At 42.4% G+C, this 24,216-nt stretch overlaps 2 protein-coding genes across 2 annotated transcripts; one reads left to right on the top strand and one right to left on the bottom strand.

The window, feature by feature from the left end:
* The first annotated feature begins 345 nt into the window (after nucleotides 1–345).
* Nucleotides 346–11,583, top strand: rps6kb1a (ribosomal protein S6 kinase b, polypeptide 1a). Its single transcript, XM_079172380.1, has 15 exons — nucleotides 346–553; nucleotides 1,548–1,591; nucleotides 2,137–2,257; nucleotides 3,895–3,963; nucleotides 4,531–4,678; nucleotides 4,756–4,813; nucleotides 5,605–5,705; nucleotides 5,805–5,895; nucleotides 6,036–6,126; nucleotides 6,250–6,357; nucleotides 6,471–6,533; nucleotides 6,699–6,776; nucleotides 6,861–6,968; nucleotides 7,469–7,581; nucleotides 7,906–11,583. Exons 1-15 carry the CDS (start codon nucleotides 482–484, stop codon nucleotides 8,141–8,143), a joined length of 1,503 nt encoding a protein of 500 aa, XP_079028506.1. The 5' UTR covers nucleotides 346–481; the 3' UTR covers nucleotides 8,144–11,583.
* On the bottom strand, nucleotides 11,410–15,458 carry rnft1 (ring finger protein, transmembrane 1). Its single transcript, XM_079172381.1, has 9 exons — nucleotides 15,299–15,458; nucleotides 14,255–14,721; nucleotides 14,094–14,170; nucleotides 13,910–14,010; nucleotides 13,494–13,647; nucleotides 13,212–13,370; nucleotides 13,046–13,111; nucleotides 12,868–12,969; nucleotides 11,410–12,467 (listed from the first exon to the last, which is right to left on the bottom strand). Exons 1-9 carry the CDS (start codon nucleotides 15,322–15,324, stop codon nucleotides 12,333–12,335), a joined length of 1,287 nt encoding a protein of 428 aa, XP_079028507.1. The 5' UTR covers nucleotides 15,325–15,458; the 3' UTR covers nucleotides 11,410–12,332.
* Between the last annotated feature and the right edge of the window lie 8,758 nt (nucleotides 15,459–24,216).

The following is a 24,216-nucleotide window of genomic DNA, read 5'->3' as shown; positions in this document are numbered from 1 at the left end:
ACAATATTTGATTTGTAAAATAAAGCTGTCACATAATTATAGTTATAGTCAAAATTACAATGTCTCCCTCTGAAATGTAGTTGAGTAGAAGTAGAAAGTGTCAGAAAAGACTCAAGTTGAGTAGAAGTACCTTACATTATGACTGCAGTAACTGTACTAATTGTATTCAACCACAACTGTTGCAATTTCATTTGACTTGCTCTGGAATAATGTATCTTATTTTCTGAGTGAGGTTAAGGCCTCTATTAATATTGCACGTTGTCACTTCTTCACTAATTTGTCTCCGAGCCAGCCTGAGCCGAGTAGTGCCGGTGGCCGACACTAGAGGCTTTCCCTGCTGCCCGGTGCGTGTCTTGTTTTGGTTAGCTGGATGCTAGCCCATGCTTTCCGCTGTAGCCGGTTGTTACGGTGATGGCTCTCCCATGAGGCGGGAGAGTGGGACTGTGTTTTCTGACTAAACGCCGAGTGAAGTGCCGTGGACATGGCCGGGGTTTTCGACATCGATTTGGATCAACCGGATGAGAATGTCTCTGACGACGACCTCGAGGACGGGGTGAGTTTACGTTAACGTTGAGGCTAATGCCGCCGCTGTTAGCCAGTTAGCTCGCACTTAGCAGCTCCGAGGCCTGCGTTGGTAATATCGTTGACCAGGCAGGTGTCCGTCAGCGGACATGTCCTCGTTGACCCCTTTCCCGCGGAATCTAGCAGTGCCCCATTAAACTGTAATATAAATCCCATTGCATTTTCTGTATATAAGATGATGGCCGGCGTCCCGGTGTAGTACATCCGCGCTATTAGAAGTGTTGACGGGGGACAAGTTTGAGTTCCACGGCACATGTTAAGGTAACCACCGCTGAAGCGCACATGACGTGAACCCGGTGAAGGCACAGATGTCAGCAATGTGTTGTCGAGGGGAAATGGACAATGACTGCAGGAATAACGCAAGCCCGAATACAAGTTACCTATAACGTATCGTTACATTTCACCGGGCGTAGCTAACTGATGTCCGACAATGGAGTTAGCGGCGTCACGAGCTGCGTCGGCATTCGTCCGTTGTAGAGCTGTAGCTACATAACAGTGTAGGTTAATTAGCTACATATATGCCACGTGTATGTTTTGACCATTAACGTTACATTAAGAATAAGTGGGATGTAAATGACCTCACAGCAACAACGGGCTGAAATCCTACCAATGCTAGTAGGTGTAACGTTAACTAAATAAATACACTGCTAGCTAGCTTTCCCACCACTCACTTAACGTGGAGTTAGTAGTTGAGAGTTACGCATCACATAGCGTTACTAACATTGGTTTTATTAGCTATTAGCTACAACAAACATGGGCCTTTTGCTGGTAACTGTTAAGTTAAGCAGCCTGGTGACGCTTTAGTCAGCCGTCACGTTACCTGTTAACTTAAAGCGAATAAACTTGGTATTTGTTTAGTAAATAAACTGCTGAACACTAAAAGTAAAAACAATGTAACGTCCATACTATATCTACATGTAAGCTCAGGTTAGCTGCTTAATAACCCTCCTGTGCCTTGTTTTCAGGGCCAGCTCAGTGAGTACATGGACCAGTGCAGTGGCTTTGACTTGTAAGTACAACTAAACTATAAAGTTAATTCACTGGCTCCCAAAAGGGGAAACAACGTCATCATATTTTTATTTGGATGACTGGAAACTATCCTCAAGGGGTCGTAAATAACTTTTAGTGCTTTGATACCTTCCATGTTGATGTTTTTGCAGTATAAGTACTAACAAAACGTAAGCCAACTGTCAAGAAATTAGAGAAATTTAAAGGGAAAACTAACAGACGGTGTGATTGTAACCATCACAAGCCTCCAGGACATCTTCAGTCCTCACTGGCATAGTCTGCCCCCCCCCAGCCCTTTCAGAAACAACTGCACAAGTTTCCTTTAATTTGTCACCTATCCAAATAGACCCAGTTATACTTGATATAATCTTGGATAGGGTCTCTTAAGGCTAATAATCCAATTGGGGCTCACTGCACTAATGTGAATCTATGTTTAGGTCAAATGCTTGATACCCACATTGATAATACTGCTGTGTCTGAAATTGTAAACACAATGTTACGTGAATGCTTCAAATAAGATTTTCTTCATTTTTTTTTTTTTGCCAGTAACATGGATGACTGTGAGAAGTTTGAAATTTCAGAGAACATTGTCAACAAGGGAAAAGAGCAGATCAGGCCTGAATGCTTTGAGCTGCTGAAGGTTTTGGGGAAAGGTGGCTATGGAAAGGTGAGGCTTCTGATCGTCTGCCATGAAAATGGACAAATATGAATTTGACTCTTCCTCCATTCTTCCTCTTTGTGATGTACGATGACTTGAAATTTGGATTTTGAAGGTTTGAACTAAATATTCTATACGTAGGTTAGAAACTAAAGCATTGAATGCAGGGCTGTAGAGTTGGGGGTTTAATTCTAACTGGGACCTTTTCATATAATGTCATAGAAAAGTTTAGAAAATACCACTTTGTCATTTGCCCTTTTGGCTTGGGACTTGCCATCTCGTTGCCAGTACACGGGGGAGGGTTTTGTAATTGTCTTGAAATTCCTTTGGGTGGGGACTTTTTTTGTGGCTGGAAATCTCATCACTTTGTTCATGGTCACTGCTGTTTATCAACACCCGTTTGAATCCCCAAACATTCATTACAGGGTCTTCAGACTGTGGCACCTTTTAAATGTCAGGCCTGGTGTCCCAGAACCACCTCCTTCTTTACTCACATCACAGTAAAGAAGTGTAACCCCCCCCCCAGCCCCTCCCCCCCGTATCTCATCGGGAAACTATTGAGATCAATATAATGGTCTTGTTTTTATGGTTATATTTCGATATTCTAGAGACGTAGAGTTCTGGAAATGTTCTCACGTTGTAATTTCTCGGCCTGACATTGAAGGGAACATCAGTTATTTTGGAGACACTTTTCACTTAGCCACCAGACACATGACTTATTCTTTCTTGAAGTGGGTTGGTATTTGATGACTAATGTTCTGCAGCCTGGGAATTTCTCATTTTTTGAAACACGCTGTCATTTGTTTTGATGTTCTTGTGAAGTTACAGTGTATATTTTGGCAAAGATGGGAAGTTCCTTGGTCTTAAAACTTATTCCTCAAAGACTCAAGCTGTCTCATGCAAAACCTGAACTGTCCCTGGTCCCACTTTCGTCAGAATAAGAGAAGAATAACTAATCAATCATAGTCGAATGAAGAAACAACATGCACAATTGCGGCTTATGAACCTCATGTCAGGTTCCGTTTGTCCCTAATCATTCCTCTGAATGACAAAGTGTCTTTTTTCAAGCCATAGTCATCCAAACAGCAAAAAGGCCTCGGAACATATGGAAAAGTCTTAAATTATATCTTCAAAAGCCGCTTTTGTCCTCCAGCTGTAGGCAGTAATGTGAGTTCTAGCAGCTTTTTGTATCTAGTTGTGTGCCGTCGGGAGAAGTAAAGACACCATGAAACTAAAGCATGATTGTTGTAACAGTAAATTGGGCATGCAGGAAGGTGCTCAACCTTTTTGATTCAGTTTCAGTCGGCACCATCAGACCTATAGCGAGCACCGTCACTACTGCATGCTCCATTAACTTTCTCATTATGAGATAATATAGGTGTCGATTTTAGCCAAAAACTTAAATGAACTTCATTTCCTATGCGGTTAATACATCCATCCCCTTTCTGCTGCTTATCCAGGTCCTTGTCACATCGGTTAAATTAGTTTTATCATCACGAATTATGAACTGCTGGGAAGTACTGAAGGAATGTGATAAGATATAGATTGTAATCTATTTAGCATTTAAACATTTCTTAATTTTAAACTTGGTGAAAGCTGCAGAAATGTCTGTGGATTTTGCTTGATGTGATGTACTGTTTTTACAGGTGTTTCAAGTTCGGAAGGTTTCAGGTTCCACCTCCGGGAAGATATTCGCCATGAAAGTTTTGAAGAAGGTGAGTGAATGGGCCTGTCTCGGGTCTGGCTGAAGGTTTTCATATTGTTCAGTGAGAATAATCTCCACCAATTACAGGTGAGGCCTAACTGCCCCCTATAGAGAGTAGTGTAGTGGAAGAGGAATATCATCTGCATGATCTAATCCATAACTAAGCAAAGACAAGTGACCCACATCTGTGTGGAATGAGCACATTAAATACTCAGTTTCACATTATGCTGTGTGTCATTGTGTGCCTTCTCTGGTGACGTCCCGGTGGAGGCTATTTCCCATGAAACCTCAGATCTGCTGCTTCTGTTGCGCTTGACCTCTCTGCAGCTGACACGGAGCTGTTGCCAGACTTTGCTTGAGAAGCCAGCTCATATTCCCCGAAACTTGTTTTTTTTGGGGGGGATAATGACTGTGTTTATTGGCTCAATGAGACTTGACTGTAGCTACCAACCCGGTGCGTGATTCTTGCTCTGCCTCTGCAGCTGATGTTGAAGCTTTGACACAAGCTAACGGGGTCACAGTTATTATTCACAGTTCTACACCCTGACTCGCTGTGTGCCGTTATGTCGCCTGCCAGGCCATGATTGTGCGTAATGCAAAGGACACGGCTCACACCAAAGCTGAGAGGAACATTCTAGAGGAGGTGAAGCATCCTTTCATCGTGGACCTCATCTATGCCTTCCAGACGGGGGGAAAGTTGTACCTCATCCTGGAGTATCTGAGCGGTGAGCACACCGTACAGCACACACCCCTACATGCACATGTTTTTAAATATGACTGACTTTATATGTGGTGACTGCAGGAGGGGAGCTGTTTATGCAACTGGAAAGAGAGGGCATCTTCATGGAGGACACAGCATGGTGAGTTAACTAGTCCGTCACTGGTAAAGCCTGAACCATCTGGCATAACATTAGCCGTTAGCTGACTAATTGACAGCGTTACTGTTGGTTAAAGAGAGTTTATCCTGACAAACTAAATAAAATGAAATAAAAAAAACTTTTTGTTTTTTAAATGTTCCTGTTTCAGGATGTTTTGTTCAAACACGTCAAATCTAAATCCTGTTGAATCTTTTCATCCTCCTTTCCACTCTCTGTGTTTGTTCCCATATTGTTTACAATATAAACCCATTTCCAGATGGCAACAGTGTGGGCATCTTAGCCCCCCCCCCCCCCCCGTGTTGCCATTTGTCTCTGCAAGGTCTTTTATTGCTGACTCATGACGTACAGGCCAGATACGGTCTCGGTGTCGGTGTGATCTGTTGTCTCTGTCAGGCTAATGCTAGCAAACTCGTTTGGGGGATTTGAAGTGGGAAGCATTCCGTCTAGTAAAAACAGGCAGATATGCAACACTGTTTCTGAGGCGGTGTGACGGTCACTTGGAACAGGGACAAACCGCTTACAGTATCTGCTGTTCTGTTTTATAAATAAACACTCTCTGTAGATGAAAACGGTGATTACACGAACCAAGCTGCTGAACAAATAGGGGTGTGTAGTAATCCTGGATGACATTGAGAAGAACACAAACTGCAGATCACCGAGTAGCACGCAGAACATTTGTAGACACACGCAGTCAGTGAGAGGTGATGGAGAAAAACAGATTCCCTTGATGTCGGTGAAAGTTTGCTGAATGTGTGACCTGCGTCTGTTGACAGTTTCTACCTGGCTGAGATCTCGATGGCGCTGGGTCACCTGCACCAGAAAGGCATCATCTACAGAGACCTGAAGCCCGAGAACATCATGCTCAACGACAACGGTACGCAAACCGGAAGGCTCTCTGACGAGAAACAAGAACATATTCTTTCTACTGGGTAGTTTCTCTCATGTGCTCACTTTGGTACCGTTTCCTTTCTAGGACACGTGAAGCTGACCGACTTCGGTCTCTGCAAAGAGTCCATCCACGACGGAACGGTGACCCACACCTTCTGTGGCACGATCGAATACATGTATGTCCCACACACTCGCCGAGCCGATTGTGTGGATTCATTATTGCAGAGCTATGCACATTCAGCCACAATTTCATACTTCTTACACAGTCTAGTGTATCTGCTGAGTCATCGTGGTCATTCCCTTCTTCCGTCCTCAGGGCTCCAGAGATCCTGATGAGGAGCGGACATAACCGAGCGGTGGACTGGTGGAGTCTGGGAGCTCTCATGTATGACATGCTGACAGGAGCAGTAAGTGCACACTCATCAACCCCGTGGTCGCATTAACAAAGAAAGTCAAACTGTAAATGTCATTCATGTAGGAAGCATTTGCTACTATGGCTAACTGTTTTCGGTCCTACTACTTTTTCGCAGCCCCCGTTCACCGGTGAAAACCGAAAGAAGACCATTGACAAAATCTTGAAATGCAAACTCAGCCTTCCGCCTTACCTCACACAAGAAGCCAGGGACCTCCTGAAAAAGGTCAGCTGTGTTAGCCTTCCTTCTGCCTCATGCTTCTCTGGACGTGTTGTCTCTGTGCAAAACATTTGGAGCGGCAGAAAAAAAACCCGAATCTCCAAACGTTTGTCTTTCAGCTGCTGAAGCGAAATGCCTCGTTGCGACTCGGGGCTGGACCAGGAGATGCTGCTGAGGTCCAGGTAAATACATCTGTTAAAAGTGGAGTCACGGTAGTATGCATGCAGTGTGTTAACGTATTGATCTGGGCCTTAACACAATAGCTCTCAGGCTTCTTGGAAAACCTTGCAGTAGTCATGAAGTAATAAACTCCTGCTGCTGCTGCTGCTCCCGTTGTTTTTCCAAAGGCCCACCAGTTCTTCCGTCATATAAATTGGGATGACCTCCTCGCTCGCAAAGTAGAGCCTCCATTTAAACCATACCTGGTAAGTTGTTGTTTTTTTAACGCAGCAATGTGACCAGTATTATGTCCCTGCAAGATGATTACCTGACTTGCTATTTTCTTGCAGCAATCGGCTGATGACGTCAGCCAATTTGACTCCAAGTTCACCAGCCAGCCTCCAGTGGACAGCCCCGACGACTCCACGCTCAGCGAGAGTGCCAATCAGGCCTTCCTGGTGGGTCACTAGTGCTGTACCTCCCAGCACTCAGTGCAACTTTTCTGTCTGCTTTGTCTCACTTTCTGGAGTTTCCAGCATTCTTCGGAACTTGCAACAAATGATATCAGGAATAATCCGTGATGTGACGTACAAAGATAACACATGACTCAATGCTGATTTGGGATTGAGCATTGAAAGCAACGCTTTTAATTAGAACACCGTGGCGTTTACTCTTGCACTTTGCTATTTCTGTGTAGTCTGCAAACAAGCACACAAACAGGCCAGCTCTGGACCAAGTGTTTTTTATTTCCTTGGTAGGTCTTACGAGAATCAGTTAATGCATCCCATCTGGTGTAGTCCTGTTGGCTTTCCTGGAAGCTTCGCTCACTGTTCCACCACATTGCATGATATGGTTTACTCAGCGTTTCATTGCTCATCATCAGCTGTGGGTTGTTTTTGGAAAGATGGTGTTTGAAGAGGTGGACTCAGACCTCTCTCTGTTTCCCCCCCTCCCCCAGGGTTTCACATATGTAGCCCCATCCGTGCTGGAAAACGTCAAAGGGAAGTTCTCTTTTGAGCCAAAGGTGCGCTCACCACGGAAGTTCCCAGGAAGCCCAAGAACACCTGTGAGGTAACGGCGAGTTTATTTTGTCTCGGCTTCCATCTAAGTCCATCTGTTATTTTCAACATAGCTGACCCATTTGCTGACCTTGTAAATGTAAATGGCTGGACCAAAATGAAATTGATAAACTTCAGTCTGAATACCTGCTAACTACTTGAACAATCATTCTATTGAAATCATTCCTCATCTGGGAGTTAAAGAGCAATCTGCCTTTAGCCTCCATGTTCTTTCTAGGTGTGTTTTCTCACTGACACGCATGATTTGCACTGTGACGTTAAAAATACGGGCTGGTGCCTCGCAGACAACAGTGTCTCACATGTCCGCCTTCCACAGCCCGGTGAAGTTTGTAGGAGGGGACTGCTGGCCCCGGGGACCCACGGCGACTGGCCGCACTGTGGAGCAGCCCATGGAGGTGTCGGCAGCGGAGCAAATGGACACAAGCGGCGGTGGCTCTGAGGCCTCGGCGCCGCTTCCCATCAGGCACCCTTCAGGCATCAATGCGGGACCCTACAAGAAGCAGGCCTACCCCATGAACTCCAAGCGGCCAGAACATCTACGGATGAACCTATGACGCTCGGCTCGCCTACGAACATTAGGACTCTTCTAATTCCTCCTCCTCTTCCTTTTTTGTTTTTCAAAGAGACTTTTTTTGAATTGACTGACACTGTCAGTGCCGATCACCAGCTCTTCCAGCAGCGCCTTCCCATCCCTCCTGACTCAGCCTGGCCACCTCGGCCTGACGCAGATAATCAGCAGTGAAGTAGATGTGAGAGTCGTGGGGAAGTTGTGTGAGAGAGGTGCTCTTCAATGAAAGTTGACTCGCTTGTTGTTGGCTGGGTAATGCCAGCTTGGTGTACTCTACTGGCATTATCGTATGATTTACTGGTGCTCTTTTATCCTCAAGTCTGGTGAATGTTAATTCTAGCATTAATGACTCATTGCCTCATCACAGTGAGAGAGTTTAGTTCACCCTCAATATGCTGGGCTTTTCTTTAACGGTTATCTTGTGAGAACTTGCAGGTGGCACTGTCAGTAGGTCGATTTATTAGATAACAATTCCACGATGAACACGGTATTCCTTTATGTTTGAGGAAAACAATCCCATTGCCTTTGTCACTGGAGCGTGTGGTCAGGAGTAGGCGGAGCGAAACATTACGGTAAAGCAGCTGTAAAAAGACAGAAGTGAAATTTCAGCTTCACTGCCACCACAATCACTACTGCTTTACTTCGTCTGACTGGAGTGTGTCCTGTCCAGACAGCAATGTTCAGTTTCTTTCTGTTGAAAGTAAACCGACTCTCTATGCCTTCTTTTTTTGTGTAAACCTCCTGCGCTGCTTCCCCTGCAGCGTTATTTATAACTCTGTACACGCAGTCCCATTGCTACTGTCGTGTCAACAGGTCCACCCAAAAATACACACAGCCAAACTGATGTCACCGCACTGCATTGATTCAGGCAGTGTTCATGTCTTTGTGGATGCGTTTCGTGCATCCACAGTATCCGGGCTCTGGTGGCAGGGTTACTCCCTGTTTGACCTGTTCATGTGATGTGAAGCTGCTATACGAAGCCTCTGGAGTCAAGCCATTCAAATGTTCTCACCCTAAAACCGACCGCGCTGTCGGACGCAGATTCCCTCAATGATAACTGCAAATGTAATGGATGAAGATGAGCTTCGGTTTGAATGGATGTTTTGTCGTTATCCAAACACTTAGTGTTGAATTGACCAAAAGCACTGTTTCAACCAACCAAATGATTTCTCTTTTGCTGGTAAGCAAACTAACCCCGGACAGCAGCCGGCGGAGTGAGTCGCTGGTCTGATTCAAGAACTACAAGGTTCAAATGTCACGTTTTGGTTCATCATGTCCGATTTGATCGAAGTGACTTTGTTTTCCACAGTGCCGCTCACAGAGATCGTTTAATGTTATTTAGAGTGGAGCTCAGACGGAGGGTCTAATACGGACCTGTGTGAGTCTGAGCCCACTGATTTTCTTCTTCTACCATTCCGGTACAATTGTGTTTAAGACCAATCACTCCACTTTCCACTCCACGTTAATTTGTTACAATATTTATTTGAAGTGCCAATGTGTTTCCACTGTATTGTTCACACTATGCAAACTATGTATTTATTATGTAGTATTATTTAGGTCAGGCAGTAGAACGGGTTATTTGATTTGGCCTTCTCATCTGAGACTTATTTTGCCATAATAATGATAATAAGCATGTAGAGAATGGTTTTATTTCCACAGAACATGTCTTACAGCATTCTCAGATGCAGCTTCTTCTTTTTATTCCATAATTAAGGACAGTTACCTAAATGACCTACAGTATTTGTTGTGTGGCTTAGTATCATATTGAAGGGGGACTTTCTGAAAACATTTTAACATCCAACACTTTCCTTGCTGAAAACTTGAACTTCAGACTTAAGCCGTGTTCACACCAAACGCGTTTAACGCGATGCGGCGCGATTACATTCAAAGTCTATGTACAGACGCGTTGGACGCGATGGCGCGTTTGGCGCGGCGCGTTTGACGCGTCAAAACGCCGAAACGCCGAAAAGCCGAAACACCCCAAACGCAGAAGTTGAAATATTTGAACTTCTGCGAAAAAATCGCGTGACGCTCCAGCGCGATAGCCAATCAGCGTTGAGTTGCTCTCTCCGTCATCAGTGAAGTCCTGCTGTTGCTAAATCAGAAAATAAATGCTGTAGCCGCTATGTTCACCCAGAGCTCTACAATACCTCATATCAGTAGAGACCGGACCAAACTATGTGTAGACATGTTTGTGTGTAAACCATATGGTACAAACAATGAATAGACGCTGCCGTATTTACGTCTATATGACGTTATCGTAATGTTAGCATAGCCTAGCACCGATCGATCCGAGCTTCATTGATAAAACAAGTACAAATCGGCATCATTACGTAGTTATTTCGGAGTCCCTTTTTGTCGGTTTATTGCCGTTAAATCACAGCCAAGTCAGTTTATAGTGTGTTCATACAGCTGTAGTAAACAGCCGACGTGTGGCTCGCTAGACACAGTGAGCTCGATGAAATCCACGGAGCTCCTCCGGACTATGTTATGAACCAGACATGACGGCGTTTAGTTCCCCGTGATATCTGGGACTTCCACAACACGTACTGAGCAGAAATAGAGGCTATTTTTCTACGGTTGATGGCGGACAGTTGAACAGCTTTCAGGCCGATAAGCCACGCCCCCTTTTCGGCGCGTCCAGCGCGATGGACGCGAATGAACACAAATAGTCCCCGGCGATGCCGGCGGCGCGTTTGGCGCGATTCGCGCCGCGTTCAACGCGTTTGGTGTGAACGCACCTTTAGGCTTAAAGCGTTATTAGGGGGGAAAACGGATGGATGTTCATTTTCTTTGCTTCACATATGACCTGAGTGGGATCATTTATCTGTGTGTGTGTGTGTGGGTGGAGTCTATTAGAGGTCGATACTTTTCTTCTGTTCAGGTACAGTTGAGTATCTTCCACACAGTTGTTTGAGAAACATCTTATCAAGCTGAGAAACACCGTCTCTGACTAGAGGTGTTAAATAATATTATTCCGGTTGCTTTGTTACCCACAGAGCTGCCCTTTCAGATGGGAATGTGTATATGATGAAGTCAACAATAAATGTCTGATCAGTGGCAATGTAACAGAATGGATGATACAAAGTGGCAAAAATCTGTTCAGGTTATTTTAGGACGTCTGTGGGATTAATATGATCTAAACTGATGGAAGTTCTTCAAAACCTTGTTTGTGTCAGATTATGACTTGAAGGTTCAGCTACTCAGCAAATACGTGATTCTCAGTTTGCTTCATAAAAAGAGCCACAAACATTCAAATGGTAGATCTTTATTCGGATAGTTTATGCCTCTAAATGGATAAAAATAACAGTGAAATGATTTTATACATAATAAAATAGATGTTTCTCCCAGTCTTTGGTTTTTACAAAAGCAAGGCCGTAGAAAAATAATGTGTGAATTAGTCTCACACACTGAGTTGCATCCGTTTTATCAGACGAAAAGAAATGGTAACCAAAAGCCCAACTGTTTATCTGTCACATAGTTATTCTTCAGCCTGCCATGGATGCGTGCTGGCAAAGGTCTGCTCACTACTGGACCAGCTGTTACTGTGTACTGAGCTTCCTGGAAGACTTCGCAGTCCGGTTCAAGCTCAAAGATGCAGCTAAAGCAAAATTCAGCAAGCCATCTTGAACCGTTGATTACAAATAAGTCACTTCCAAAAAATGCAAGAAATGCTGGATGAGAGGGTTTGTGTGATGTTTGTTCACACATGTGAGGGAGGAAAAATCTGTTTAAAATACTTTTTTAATATATATATATATATATATTCTCTGATGTTCCCGTATTTACAAGTAGAGGGAACTGTGAAAGTACAATAATTTGCTGCCCAATCAGGAAAGTTTATATCAAGATTAAAGGTGAATAAAGTCAACACAACACAAAAGGAAATAAAACTTAAAATAGAAAAATCAAAAATCACTTGAGGTCATGGCAATAATCAACTCTCTCGTCCGAGTGTGTAGGTAGAAGTAGTGATGTTTTGGTCAATAAGCCAGAAAAATGCCTCCAGTAGGTTCAATGTGTGTCCTTATGGACCTCGGCCTGCAGGAGGCACTGCCCTCACATTCATGAAACAGTGTGTACAACATTACTTGTCAGTGGAGGTTGACAGCCACAGAAAATCACATTAAATACTCTCTAATACCAATGCCCTGCACCCAAAAGCCCCGTATCCATCAATAAATCTGCAGGTGTGGAGATGTGGCTCCATCCCTCCACTTGTTAACCTTCTCTGTGATCACGGTGCGGCAGAGAGGGCAGCTCTTCTCCCGGTTAAACCACAGAGCGATGCATTCGTCACAGAATATGTGCTGTACGGCAGAAAAACAACATGTCAGCATGTCCTGCACTTACCATACATGACGAGAGCTACACAAGTGATGCACTTCAGTTCATCTGATTCAGGAAAACAACAGGTCAGATATATATATAGAATTATATATAAAGAAAAACAGGTTATTACATAAGCAAATAAGAGAAAAAAACAATTGCAGGGGTGAAAGACTGATTTTTAAAAACATCTTTTATATTACAGATTTTCTCACGTAATACTGCTCCTGCTCAATTAATTAAGTTGCGATTGATTTCTGCAAGGGATGTGAGTGACAGACTCCTGAGGGATCTTAATCTATTGATGCCCACACGACACATTACAAATACTACGTGTACACTGATTACAAAGCCCTGCGGCGCACACTTGTTTGGTTTTACCTGACAGAGTAGAACCCGAGGCTCCCTGTACTCTCCCTGACAGATGGGACAGACGTCTCCAGCCTCGCTGCACTGACTCCTAGTGGCCGCTGAGCCTGTGTGCTGAGAAACAAAGAACACCTTCAAACAGCTGGTGACTGAATGTGACCATTTATGAAAGAAGTTGTTTTCCACTGACCTCGCCCTTCACCAATATCCTCACGGTTTTCAGTAGAGACGTCCATTGTCCGTACAATCCTAAAAGCTGAAAGAGAAAAACAACAAATGTAAAATACAAATGTATATTATATATTTGTTGTAACAATAATACAAAGATCTATTGCTTGTTATGCGACTGATCACACCTTCAGTATGAGGTAGAGCAAAGCCAGCAGGACCCCCAGTGTGAGTCCAGGGGTGCCGTCAACCTCCTGGTACGTGACCAGGTAGCGGAACCAAAGTGGGACGGGCGCTGTGGCCTGGTGGACCTGACCCAGCTCCTCACTCAGCATCACCCACCGCCCCTGGAGACATTTAAACACAAAATAAGAGCTACTCAACCTGCACTGCCAAGACATACATAACAGAGCGATATTTGTTTTGTTTTCTTATCCAACAATCCAAAGGAGAAACCCCCTCACTCTCACCTGGGTTCTGTATGTCACCAGTGAGGATGGCAGCAGCAGAATAAGGCACTTAATCCCCATATAAAGAAACTTGATTATGAAGTTGGTGATGCCGACAGCCCAGAGAACCTCCCAGAAACCCAGCGGCTCAATGGTTGGGCTGAGGAGGATGAGGCTGGAAGGAGGTTGACATTCAGGTTAAATGGCAGGATTAGCTGTTTACTAAACTGCAGTACAGGTGAACAAAGTCCTGCTGGATGAGGGAGCTGTAGTAAAGTCACTCAGAGTATAAAAGAAATGACCAGAGTGTGTTCTGGCTGCCTACTCACAATACACACAGACTAATTGAGATTATATTCTAAGAACACGTAATTGGTTACAGGAAATAGCCACGGGCTCGTTGTTCTGGGTAACTGATGCGACGCATTAACTCATACCAATAGTGAAGAGTCTCGGTGAGAAAGGTGTAGTAAAGCAGGAGGGTGGACGAGATCAGGAACAGTAGCAGCCACACACACTGCAGCTTTGAGTGACGATCCTGAGGAGAGACAGTCCAGAAACATGGTTCAGGAACCTCACAGCGATAACTTGCATAAGGAATGTGTTCTCCTGTTCTCTTACCTGAAGAAAGACTTGAGTTTGAATGTTTTTGTTCACATATAGAAAAGTTGTGAAGAGGCCAACCCCGACTGCTAGACCTGGTCAAATGGAAAGAAAAGAGTATAACACGATGTGTTGTGTTCACAGGTGCAGTCACGGTGTTTCGCTTCACTCCTACTCACCGAGAGCGTGTTGGATGACTAGTTTAGCACACACAATGACAAGGAAAGGAAGACTCTTCTGAAGCCAGCGGAAGAGATAGCGAAGCTCAGACAAGGAGGAGGTGCTGGGTTCCCCAGAGTCCACATCGGAGTCAGGCGGGTCAAGCTCAGCCTCCGAATTCGAGTGGTGTGGCATCCGATTGTGTCCGTGTGGCTGAGAATGGGAGTGGCTGTGGGAGTTGACTCTGGACCTCCTGGAGGATGCGCCTCCACTGGACTCCCCAGGCTTGCTGGTCATGGTTACCCGCACCTCATTGCAGTCTGGGTTGGTGGCGGCGGCGGCCGCAGCACCAGGGGCTGGTGTCCTGGTAAGTTCTGGTTGCAGAGTCAGGGACAAACCATTCACTGTGTGAGCTCCCCGCTCACTCTCATCAGGCTGCATTACAGCAGGAGACTCCCTCAGTTTCAGTGCTCTTCTGGAATCACTCCTTTGACATAAAAGACAAAAATTTAAAGTCTTATTCACATGGTGTCCAGCATTAATCATCTGGATTTACAAGTTGTACAATAGGTACTCATTTAATCTACGATAAGGACCGTAGAACACCATGTTGTATTGCAGGACCTCGTACTTATCTTGTAATAGAGGGCTCCCAGCAAACACGACTTATAGACTATGTTAAAGTGTCTTTAATGTGTCAATACTAAGGTAACCTTGTGGTCATAAGAATATGTATAATTTTTGCGGAAGTATTAACTTGTAGAGTGTTTGAAAGCTGTCACGCTGACAGTATTTTGTGTTTCGAGTAGGAACTAAGTGAAACTGTCAAGCAGTCAGTGTATCACTCATCCGGAACATCTCGTCCAGACTAAGGGCGAAAGCTTATTAACATAAGCTGAACTTTACGTCGGTTACTTTAGTCATTTCCAGGCAATAAACCCAAAAGTAGTGACAACTGACAAACTGACCCGTCTCCTTCACAGAGAACTGGGCTGCTGCCGTTAGCATTAGCAGCTAACAGATGTTTCCTATCAGGCCAGGCGGAGGTAAAAGCTTCAGCTCACCTGTCATTCTGCACGCGGAGTTTCATGGTAAGTTATTGTTCTCCATCTAATACAATGTCCGAGACGCCAAACTAAACATAAGCAAAAGTAAATTAAAAAACAAAACTACGCTGTTGGGTTTCAGACTAAACCATAAGCTGCTCGTTCAGACATCTTGACGTTGTTTACGACAGCAGACGTCGCAAACTTCTTCTGTACATTTCTTTACGGCGCATCGAATGTAAAATGCTGCAATGCCTCCACCTACTGGAACATGTTCAAATGACACGCGATACATTATAATAATTAAGGAAAGTTACCATAATTTAAACACACACAGCATTGCTATCACTACCTGTCACTGTTGACTGTAGTATGTACTAATACTGTTATACTGCTATACATCCTAATAATCATTTAATCATTGTTATTATTATAATGTATAATTATTATAATTTATAATAATAACACGGCTATTTATTGTAATTGTCATATTGTTAATAATGTATCATTATGATGATAATTAAAATGCAGATCCACTACTTTAATCATCAGCATCAATCAGTTTCTTTCGAAAATAAAAAATGTTCTCATATTTTCTTCCCTTGTCTTTTTAATGATGTGGACAATATATCTCTATATGCATCGCTGTCTTTATTGCATACCTTTATTCTCCATTTTATTCACTGTGTGTGTGTGTGTGTGTGTGTGTGTGTGTGTGTGTGTGTGTGTGTGTGTATGTATATGTGCGCGTGCGTGCATGCGTGCAATAAGACAGGCTTCCATCCAAATGTACCCATTTTAAACGAGGTTATCTTGGTTCATCTTTATCCTGAATCATGTAGCACTTAGTAAAGTCAGTTTTAAAATGAATCATCCTTCTGACTTTTGGTAATCATAAAATATTGCGATTTTACCGCAATGATGGTTTGCAGAGAAACGTGATGAATTAGTGGTATAGATGTATAGACGCTACAAATATAGCCGACATGCAACCGTGCGTATTAACAGTTGGACAACCTCACCGGTGAAAGTGCACTTATTTCCCATCGACAAGTGTGATGAGTGGTGGAGCGAGCACAAGCATTGATATGCAAATGATGCCCCTGATGCGTTTGTCTCTCTCACACACACAAACACACACACACACACACACACACACACACACACACACACACACACACACACACACACACACACACACACACACACACACACACACACGCACACGAGTGAAGAAAAGGGAGAATAAAGCTATGCAATAACCCCGGCGATGCATATAGAGATATGAAGAGGGGATTTTTCCACATCATTAAAAAGACAATTGAAGAAAATATGAGAATAATTTCAATGGGAAAGAAACTGATTAAAAGAATGTCAGCGGTGGACCTGCCTATGAGCTAATTGACTAATGATAAAAACAATGATATCATCATAATGATACACTATTACCAATATCACAATTACTATAAGTAGCCCTGATATTATTAGAAGTATTAGTACATGCTACAGTCAACAGTGACAGGTAGTGATAGCAATTAAATCAAATGTGTATTTAATTGTGTTCATTTTTCTCACATATTATAATTTATGGAGTGTGATTTGAAAATGTTCATGATGAGGCATTGCAGCATTTTATCTCCGATGCGCCGTAAAAATCTACAGAAGACGTTTGCGACGTCTGCTGTCATAAGAGACAAAAGCATCAGGGGCACTCTGCGGCAAGTTATGCAATATGCACCTCATCATTAATTACAGTCTGTTTCAATTGCACTGTCGTGCATTTTACTTTTGTCTATTCACCAACCTTTTCACCTCAGCACAGTGTAGCGATATTTTGAGTTTTTTTCAAGTTTCAACTTGTTTTTTTATGCGCAAATTTATAATGTGCATAAAAAACAGGTGGACTGAAATGCACCTTGTCTGTCCATGCTCTTACTCTCGTATTCTAAACCTCTCATTCCATCATGTTTTGTGTCCCTTTCCGATTGTATGCTCGAGGACCTCTCGTGGTTTCAGTAATTCACACTTTTTGAAAACAACTTTTATAACAACATATGTTATTGACTTTTGTCATTGACTGCTCACTACTCTTAACGGCCGCTAGGGGCCGCAAGTGGTCAACTGCTTGAGTTTGGATTTTTCTTTCTCAGGAATTGGGTAATTGTTCCTCTCTTGATTTGCAAATCTAAGTAAGACAATTGTTTGTTTGTTTTTATATAAGTATGTAACGTTATGTATAACTATTGCTAAGCAAATGACAAACTGAACAGAGCGCTGACTTCATTGGAGTGAGCGCGTCGTTTCATGTCGGTAGGAGGAGCGCTATTTAGCTGTTAGCTAAGCTTAGCCAGTGGGCAGCATAGTGCTGAGGTGTGTTTGGTTAACAAAGCTTACAGCTAACACAGCTAACAGCTAACGGAACTCAATGCTCAGCAGGACGGACAGTTTCTGTTCAGAGGAAGCGTTCAACCGGCAACACAACGTTTTGAACTCTAGTTTAACTGCACAGAGCAAATGTAGAGAGCTGCATAGATTAGAAATAGAGTGTATTTGTTGTGTGAGACAAGTGAATAATGAGTCTGATACACAAACTGTGGTTTGTATTCATTCTATCAAACATTACAGATCTGCACTCTACTACATTTTTCTAGGTCATATTAATACTAATTTGTGACATTTGAAGTACTTATACTTAAGTATTTCTATTTTATGCAACTTTATGCTTCTACTCCACTACATAAATAATACAATAATACTACATACATATTGTACTTTTCCTCCACTGAATTAATATGACAGCTTTAGTTTAACTAATGAAGGATGATGCATTATTACAAATTGAGCTACTAAGCAGCATAAAGTTATTCCAACTGCAACATCAAAGTGATGTACTCATTAATGCGTCAATTATGATTACAAAATTAAATAGATATTATTCACCAAAAGGAGTAGCCTACGTTTACTGTCGGTAGCCTTCTTTAAAGATTCTATTTCGATTGCCTCTCAACGGCTCTCAACATGTTGACTGTGAGCCATGTGTTACGGTCCAACTGGTTTTCTAACTCACTGGTTTCCGTACTGTTGTGTTTACCTTGTGGTGCCTCTGTTGCCAGATTCCTCACGCATTCACAAACATGATGTTGGCGATTTTCTAGCTGTGGCGAATATGATTCTAAGTGAGCACTACATTACAGCCACTTACGAAAGAAGACTTTTTAAGAAATGTATTTTTTGCAAGATCGCGTCGAGCCCGATTCGATCTCACTAGACCAAAACAATATATTTTCCCAGGACGCCCCTTTACACTACCAGAGTTAATGAAAACGTCTGTTAATATGAGTGTCTTTGATTCAGACGACCTTGATTCAAAGAAATAATGAGCATTTGAACACCGCCGAGGTATGTACCTCAGATGAAGCGAATACAGGAGGAACAGAAGACAGTAATTTAGTAATTACTACGTTATGTTTTTGCTGGTAATACCGGTCTTCAGTACATTGTTGACTAGCCTTTTGGTAGTGTAGTACATTTCAATGGTTTATTTCCGTATCGACCATTTTGTAGCTCAGCTAACTACAATTAGCAGCCGTTTGCTTTGAGTTGTCTGTTTTCTCACATCTGTCTCTTGTTTGGTTTACTAGAGCTACATGGAAGACATCAACAACAAAAAGACAGCCAATGGGCTCTTCAGCTATGGTAAATATATCCAAACACCTTTATTAAACAGATTCACACATCCACAGTCCACACGAGGACTGACATCAAAACGTAACAGCTCTATTCTGCCAGCCATGGCAAGCACTTCCACTAGCTTCTCACGCTGGGAGAAATGCTTTCTTGCCAAGAGTTATATGAGAAAATTGATACCACTGTGATTTCCTGAAGTCTTGATGCCACTGTAAGACTGCCCCGTTACTCCCGTCCAAGAAATAGTCCAGTACATGACCCACCTTAAAAGCACAATCTGTCAAATGTACACCTCAGGTTTTTTTGTACAGATTAAACAAATGAGATATAATGTGTTAATTCATTTTGACTTTAATTGGACTTTAGAGGTGCTGGTAGTTGTTTCCTTTGTTCAGAGAGATGCTGTTTCCCCATTTTCAGCCTTCGTGCTAAACTAAGCTGCTGGCTGGAGTCCTGCTGGATGACAGCTGACATCAAATGTGTGCACATTGTCACAGCGTCATATATTTATATATATTAAAAAAAACTTCCACATGCAAAAAGAAGGACATGCAGAAGTTTTATTTCGAGCCAAAGGTGACTTGACTGTGTAATATTTGAACGTGAGGACAAAAAAATACAATAACTTCAGATTTTGTTGAGGAAAAAATGAATATCAGACAAGGATTTACATTCTAACAGACAGTGAACCGCCGCTAATTATTACGCTGCAATATGTGCTTTGATAAGGACTGAATGAATGAGTCAGAGAGAATCTCAGGGTTAACTAACTTGTAGTTTTCACTAAACCTGCTTTCTGAAATGGGGCCCTGAAGTTGGGGGAATATGAAGTGATGAAGCTATTGGATTCCCTCCCTGCAGTCGGGCAGAGCGAGCTAACAAATTGAAGGTATGAACATGTTGTTAGTCTTCCTCTTAGGCCGCGAGGCCCCTGGCCAGCCATCTGTTTTTTCATCCAACAGCCATGGCTGCCTGCCTGCTTGTGCTCCCCTGCAGCTTAAGGCAGCCGATATTATCTCCCACAGTTTAATAAATTGGAAGAATCAAAGCAGAGGAGGAGGAAACTGTTATTGAACTTTCCATAATCTCCTCTGTGACAGGCTGGGTTCAGTGAGTTATAGCGTGCACGTACGGCCCCTCCAGTTCATCCAGCAGGATTTAGCTTGAAGTAACGAAAGCACCTTTCATATCTAGGTGGTGTAGGGGCAAGATTTCATGATGTCATCTCGCTGATTACCTTTACTCATTCTCACTGTTACAGGTCTGAACCATACATGTAAGTGAGAATGCTCCATCACAAGTAATAGTCCTGCGTTCATGTTCTATTTGAGTAAAAGTACAGAATTCAAAGAAGTATCATCAGCAAAATAAAGGTCTTCTGCAGAAAAATTGCACTTGCACATATGTATAGTATTTTTACAGTATCAGTTTTTCCTACTGTAGGTTGTGATGTAGCAAGTTTATCTACTCCTACTACTAACTACCGGTTTAATTTTTAACAATGCATTTTATGTTATAAGCTTATCAAATATTTGTTTTTTAATATAAAAATCTAAATCCCCAAATGCCTAGAAATGATTGCTGAATGATTGTAAAAAGGTAATATTTCCAAAATAAAGTAGCATAAAATGACAATGTTTACAGTAATAGTAAATGTACTTACTTTAGGTTGCTTTCTATCACTAGGATTGGTGCAATATACTGTATTACAGTACACAAACATGATGCATTCTTCTTCCTTTTGCATGGGTTGCTTCAGTGGTTATTGAATTCCACATCTTTGTAATATTAGCGTCATTTTCTACCAATTGAGCTTGTACATAACATTTAGCAATTCACAACAGTGGCTGACAAATGACTTTTTAGAATTCAGCTCAATGCAATGCTTCCAAAGCTTAAGACATTTAAATTCAAATTGTCTTTCAATGCCAACAAGGAAATCCTCACCTATAAGATCATGAAATATAACCAGTACCCTTTTTGACACAGAATGGGTTATGAGCCTCTCTTGAAGGTTTTTTAGCTGCAGTACATTGACCTGTTTCTGTTAAAGAGCTTTTTCTTTTCTCTAATGTCTGCCTTGGCATTGCCCACGCACTGTATGAGCCCGCAGCCGGCCATAGTGGTGAAAGGAGGTTAATGTACTGCTGCTGTGAGAGCTGTTCCCCAGCTCTATCCCGCGCTCTGTAATTCTGTTATTGCTCTATAGAATCGTCAGTGGAGTTGTACTGCCCCAGTCAAGGCATCGGAGCCAAGTCTGTGGAGGAAGGTTAACTTGACACATAAATTGCTATCTGCCAAGACGAATGGAGCTCGCCAGTGAGCAGATGAGGAGAGCAGTGACCTGACATTGCTTCTGACAGACTGCGTACTTCCCCCGTCATCTTTCTCCCTTCCTTTCTCTGTGCACGGTGCCAGCTGCTGCTGCCTCTGATGTCTTACTGAAGCTGCCAAAAATTCAATGGAAGCGCTGTCCTGTCTTGTGTACAATCGTGTGTGTGTGTGTGTGTGTGTGTGTGTGCATGCATACACATCAAAGTAATTCACGGTTTTCAACTGGCTGTTCACTTGGGCTGTTATTTAGGACATTTATTCTGTTAAATAACAATTCAGTATCTGAGTGCATATTGATTTGTTTTCTAGAGCAAGTTCCATAATAGGAAAACGGTAGAAAAGGACAGGGGGGGGGGTATAGTTCTAATACCAATGGTTGTTATGGACCAATGACTAGGTTGCAGTGTGTCCATACATGACACCCAGCAGGCTTGTGTTTGTGGTATTTGGGGGATGGGGAGAGGAAGATTGGCAGGTCTTTTAGATCACATTCATGGCAATTGAGACCTTCATAATCCAAAGATGGCTGGTTATTACTGTCTAGAATGGGCAAGGTAGCTCATAGAGAGATACGTGACTTTAAAACATTACTGATTACACAATGAACAGGGGCGAGGCTGTAATCTGTCTGAAACTGTAATGATTTGATATGACACATGCTACGGCATGCTCTTCCCAGAAACATTTGTTCTGTAAAGAGACACGTATCGACCCCTCCACAGGGTTGCCCACATGATGTCAATGGTGAAGAATTCCTGTGCCGACAATGACTGTGTTGAAAGAACAATTTTCTCCTCTGTAGCCTTGATTTATGTCTGTATATCCCAGAGGAGTCTGCAGTGTGTCAGGTGGCTGTGTGTGTGTGTGTGTGTGTGTGTGTGTGTGTGCTGTGTCCTGGTCTAGGAACCTAATGTAGAGCAGGGTCATCCTTCAATCAGAGGATTGGCGGTTCGATCCATGTTGATGTGTCCTTGGGAAAGGACACTTAACCCCAAGTTGCTCCTGCAGGCTGTTGCTGCTGTATGAATGTTAGTTAGTCCTGATGGGCAGGTGGCACCTTGCATGGCAGCCCCTCCATCAATGTATGAATGGGTGAATGATGACATGTAGTGTTAAAGCGCTTTGAGTGGTTGGAAGACTTGAAAAGCGTTTACAGTCCATTAATGTGTCACGGCGGGGTTGGGGAGATGTCATCAGCGATACAATGTGTGAAGCTGGTGACATGTTCTTGGTCTCTGAGACAATTACATTTGACGTAACGCTATTTTCTGTTGGATGCGGTGAAGAAATCCTAGTCATCTCCGCTCTTCCTCAGCGCCTGAGTGTTCACATCTTTCAGTCGGATATAAATCTTTTAGGATGGCAATTCTTTAATAAGTTTATCAAATTGATTGAGAGTTATGAGACAGGGCTTCATATTCTATTTCTTATTGACTGTCGGCATCTACTACTACTACATTACTGCCTCTCTGATTACAACTGGATCATACTGAGTACAGGCCCTGGTATATTTACATCCAAATTTAACAGCCATGTTTTCATAATGCTTCTTTTCACAAACATGCAAGACATGAAAAGCGTGCACCAACACAAATGAGCCAGTGGGTAGAGATTATTATTTGATTGATTAGTGCAAAATTAACTTTTTTCATCATTTTTCATCTCGTGCAGCAATCTTCAATCTGTCTTGTTTCCTCTTTCTTGACATTCATTTCTATAACATTTCAGAAACAAGAATCTCCGCTGTAAACATTTGGGATTATTTTATTTCATCCAGGTTTCCTTTAAAGGGTAGGTTCACACTGTTTTAATTCTGTCCTAAAACAAAACTTACAAGCCCATATGTACACTACCATTCAAAAGTTTGGAATCAGCTGTTATATTGATGTTTTTCCTCCAATATTGACAATTTTAAAAGAGATAAAACCAGTATAAATCACTCACCAAAACTATTACTTAAATTTGAAATAGTTTTGAGTCGATCATACGTTGAGTGGATATCCCCACAGTGTTGCATGATGGGAGAGAACTGTTTGAACTTGGATTCTGAATTTGAATTTGTTTCCCAGTCCAGAAAAACATAAGTGGGCCGTACTCAGTGGTCAGATTGAATAGGTTAAAACAGCACTGACAGAAAAAGGAGACAGGGATTATTAGTTTCTGTCTCTTTATTTTGCAGTCTGAATGCTACATTTTCCACATGTATCATTTCTAATGCTTCAGTGATCTATTCTTTCAGAGTTGGTGTATTTAAGGCAATCCAGTTGGTCATGATTTCTGTCTTTGCGATCTCTGAACCCTTCAACTATCGGTCTGAGGAATGCAGAATCTATTTATAGAGATTACCGTCTTTGTGACCACACATAGCGAGAGAAAAGATTTTAGGATTCTAGACACCTCTTTTGCAATATTGGAGCTGGAACAGGGAATATCATACGAACATAATATGGACTGACAAATCCCAGTTTTACAGTATTGATATCTTACCTGTACTGTAAGATGACAGTACAGTAGAAACTGAACGTTACTAAAGTTACAGTGTTTAGGATATTGTGTGAGGGGTGCTTGGGTACAGGGTTTGTTAAGATAGATTTGGAGGGGGTTTGAACATATGCTGATTCATTGTTAGAATTGTGTATCTTTTGTTTTCAGGTTTTTATTTTGTAATTGTTTTTTTTTGTTGTTTTTTTTAAGTGCATGCATACACAACAAGTTTTTTTTGTTGAAAATCACACATTTTGGGACCACCCTTTGAGTTCATTCAGTCGACCCTGTAGCTGATTGTTTGCCACATGATTTCAATATAATGCATTTTTAGCTGTCTGTCAATCCGCACCTCACAAAAGGTAAGAAACACGCCATTTAGCTTAACCGTGGTCATGGACTGAAAGTAGAACATATGAAAAGATAGGCTT

The sequence above is a fragment of the Pholis gunnellus genome, assembly GCF_910591455.1.
Source record: "Pholis gunnellus genome assembly, chromosome: 13".
NCBI lineage: Eukaryota > Metazoa > Chordata > Actinopteri > Perciformes > Pholidae > Pholis > Pholis gunnellus.
The sequence above is the reverse complement of the archived record's forward strand: the minus strand, read 5'-3'. Positions and strand labels throughout refer to the sequence as shown.

Bases quoted from the DNA above. Each gene is read 5' to 3' on its own strand.
- rps6kb1a (XM_079172380.1), top strand. From the start codon at position 482: ATGGCCGGGGTTTTCGACATCGATTTGGATCAACCGGATGAGAATGTC. The intron at 1,592-2,136 runs GTAAGTACAACT...TTTTTTTGCCAG, and splicing joins CAGTGCAGTGGCTTTGACTT to TAACATGGATGACTGTGAGA. The intron at 4,814-5,604 runs GTGAGTTAACTA...GTCTGTTGACAG, and splicing joins TTCATGGAGGACACAGCATG to TTTCTACCTGGCTGAGATCT.
- rnft1 (XM_079172381.1), bottom strand. From the start codon at position 15,324: ATGAAACTCCGCGTGCAGAATGACAG. The intron at 13,648-13,909 runs GTATGAGTTAAT...ACCTCCTTCCAG, and splicing joins ACCGAGACTCTTCACTATTG to CCTCATCCTCCTCAGCCCAA. The intron at 12,970-13,045 runs GTCAGTGGAAAA...TTTGTTTCTCAG, and splicing joins GGATATTGGTGAAGGGCGAG to CACACAGGCTCAGCGGCCAC.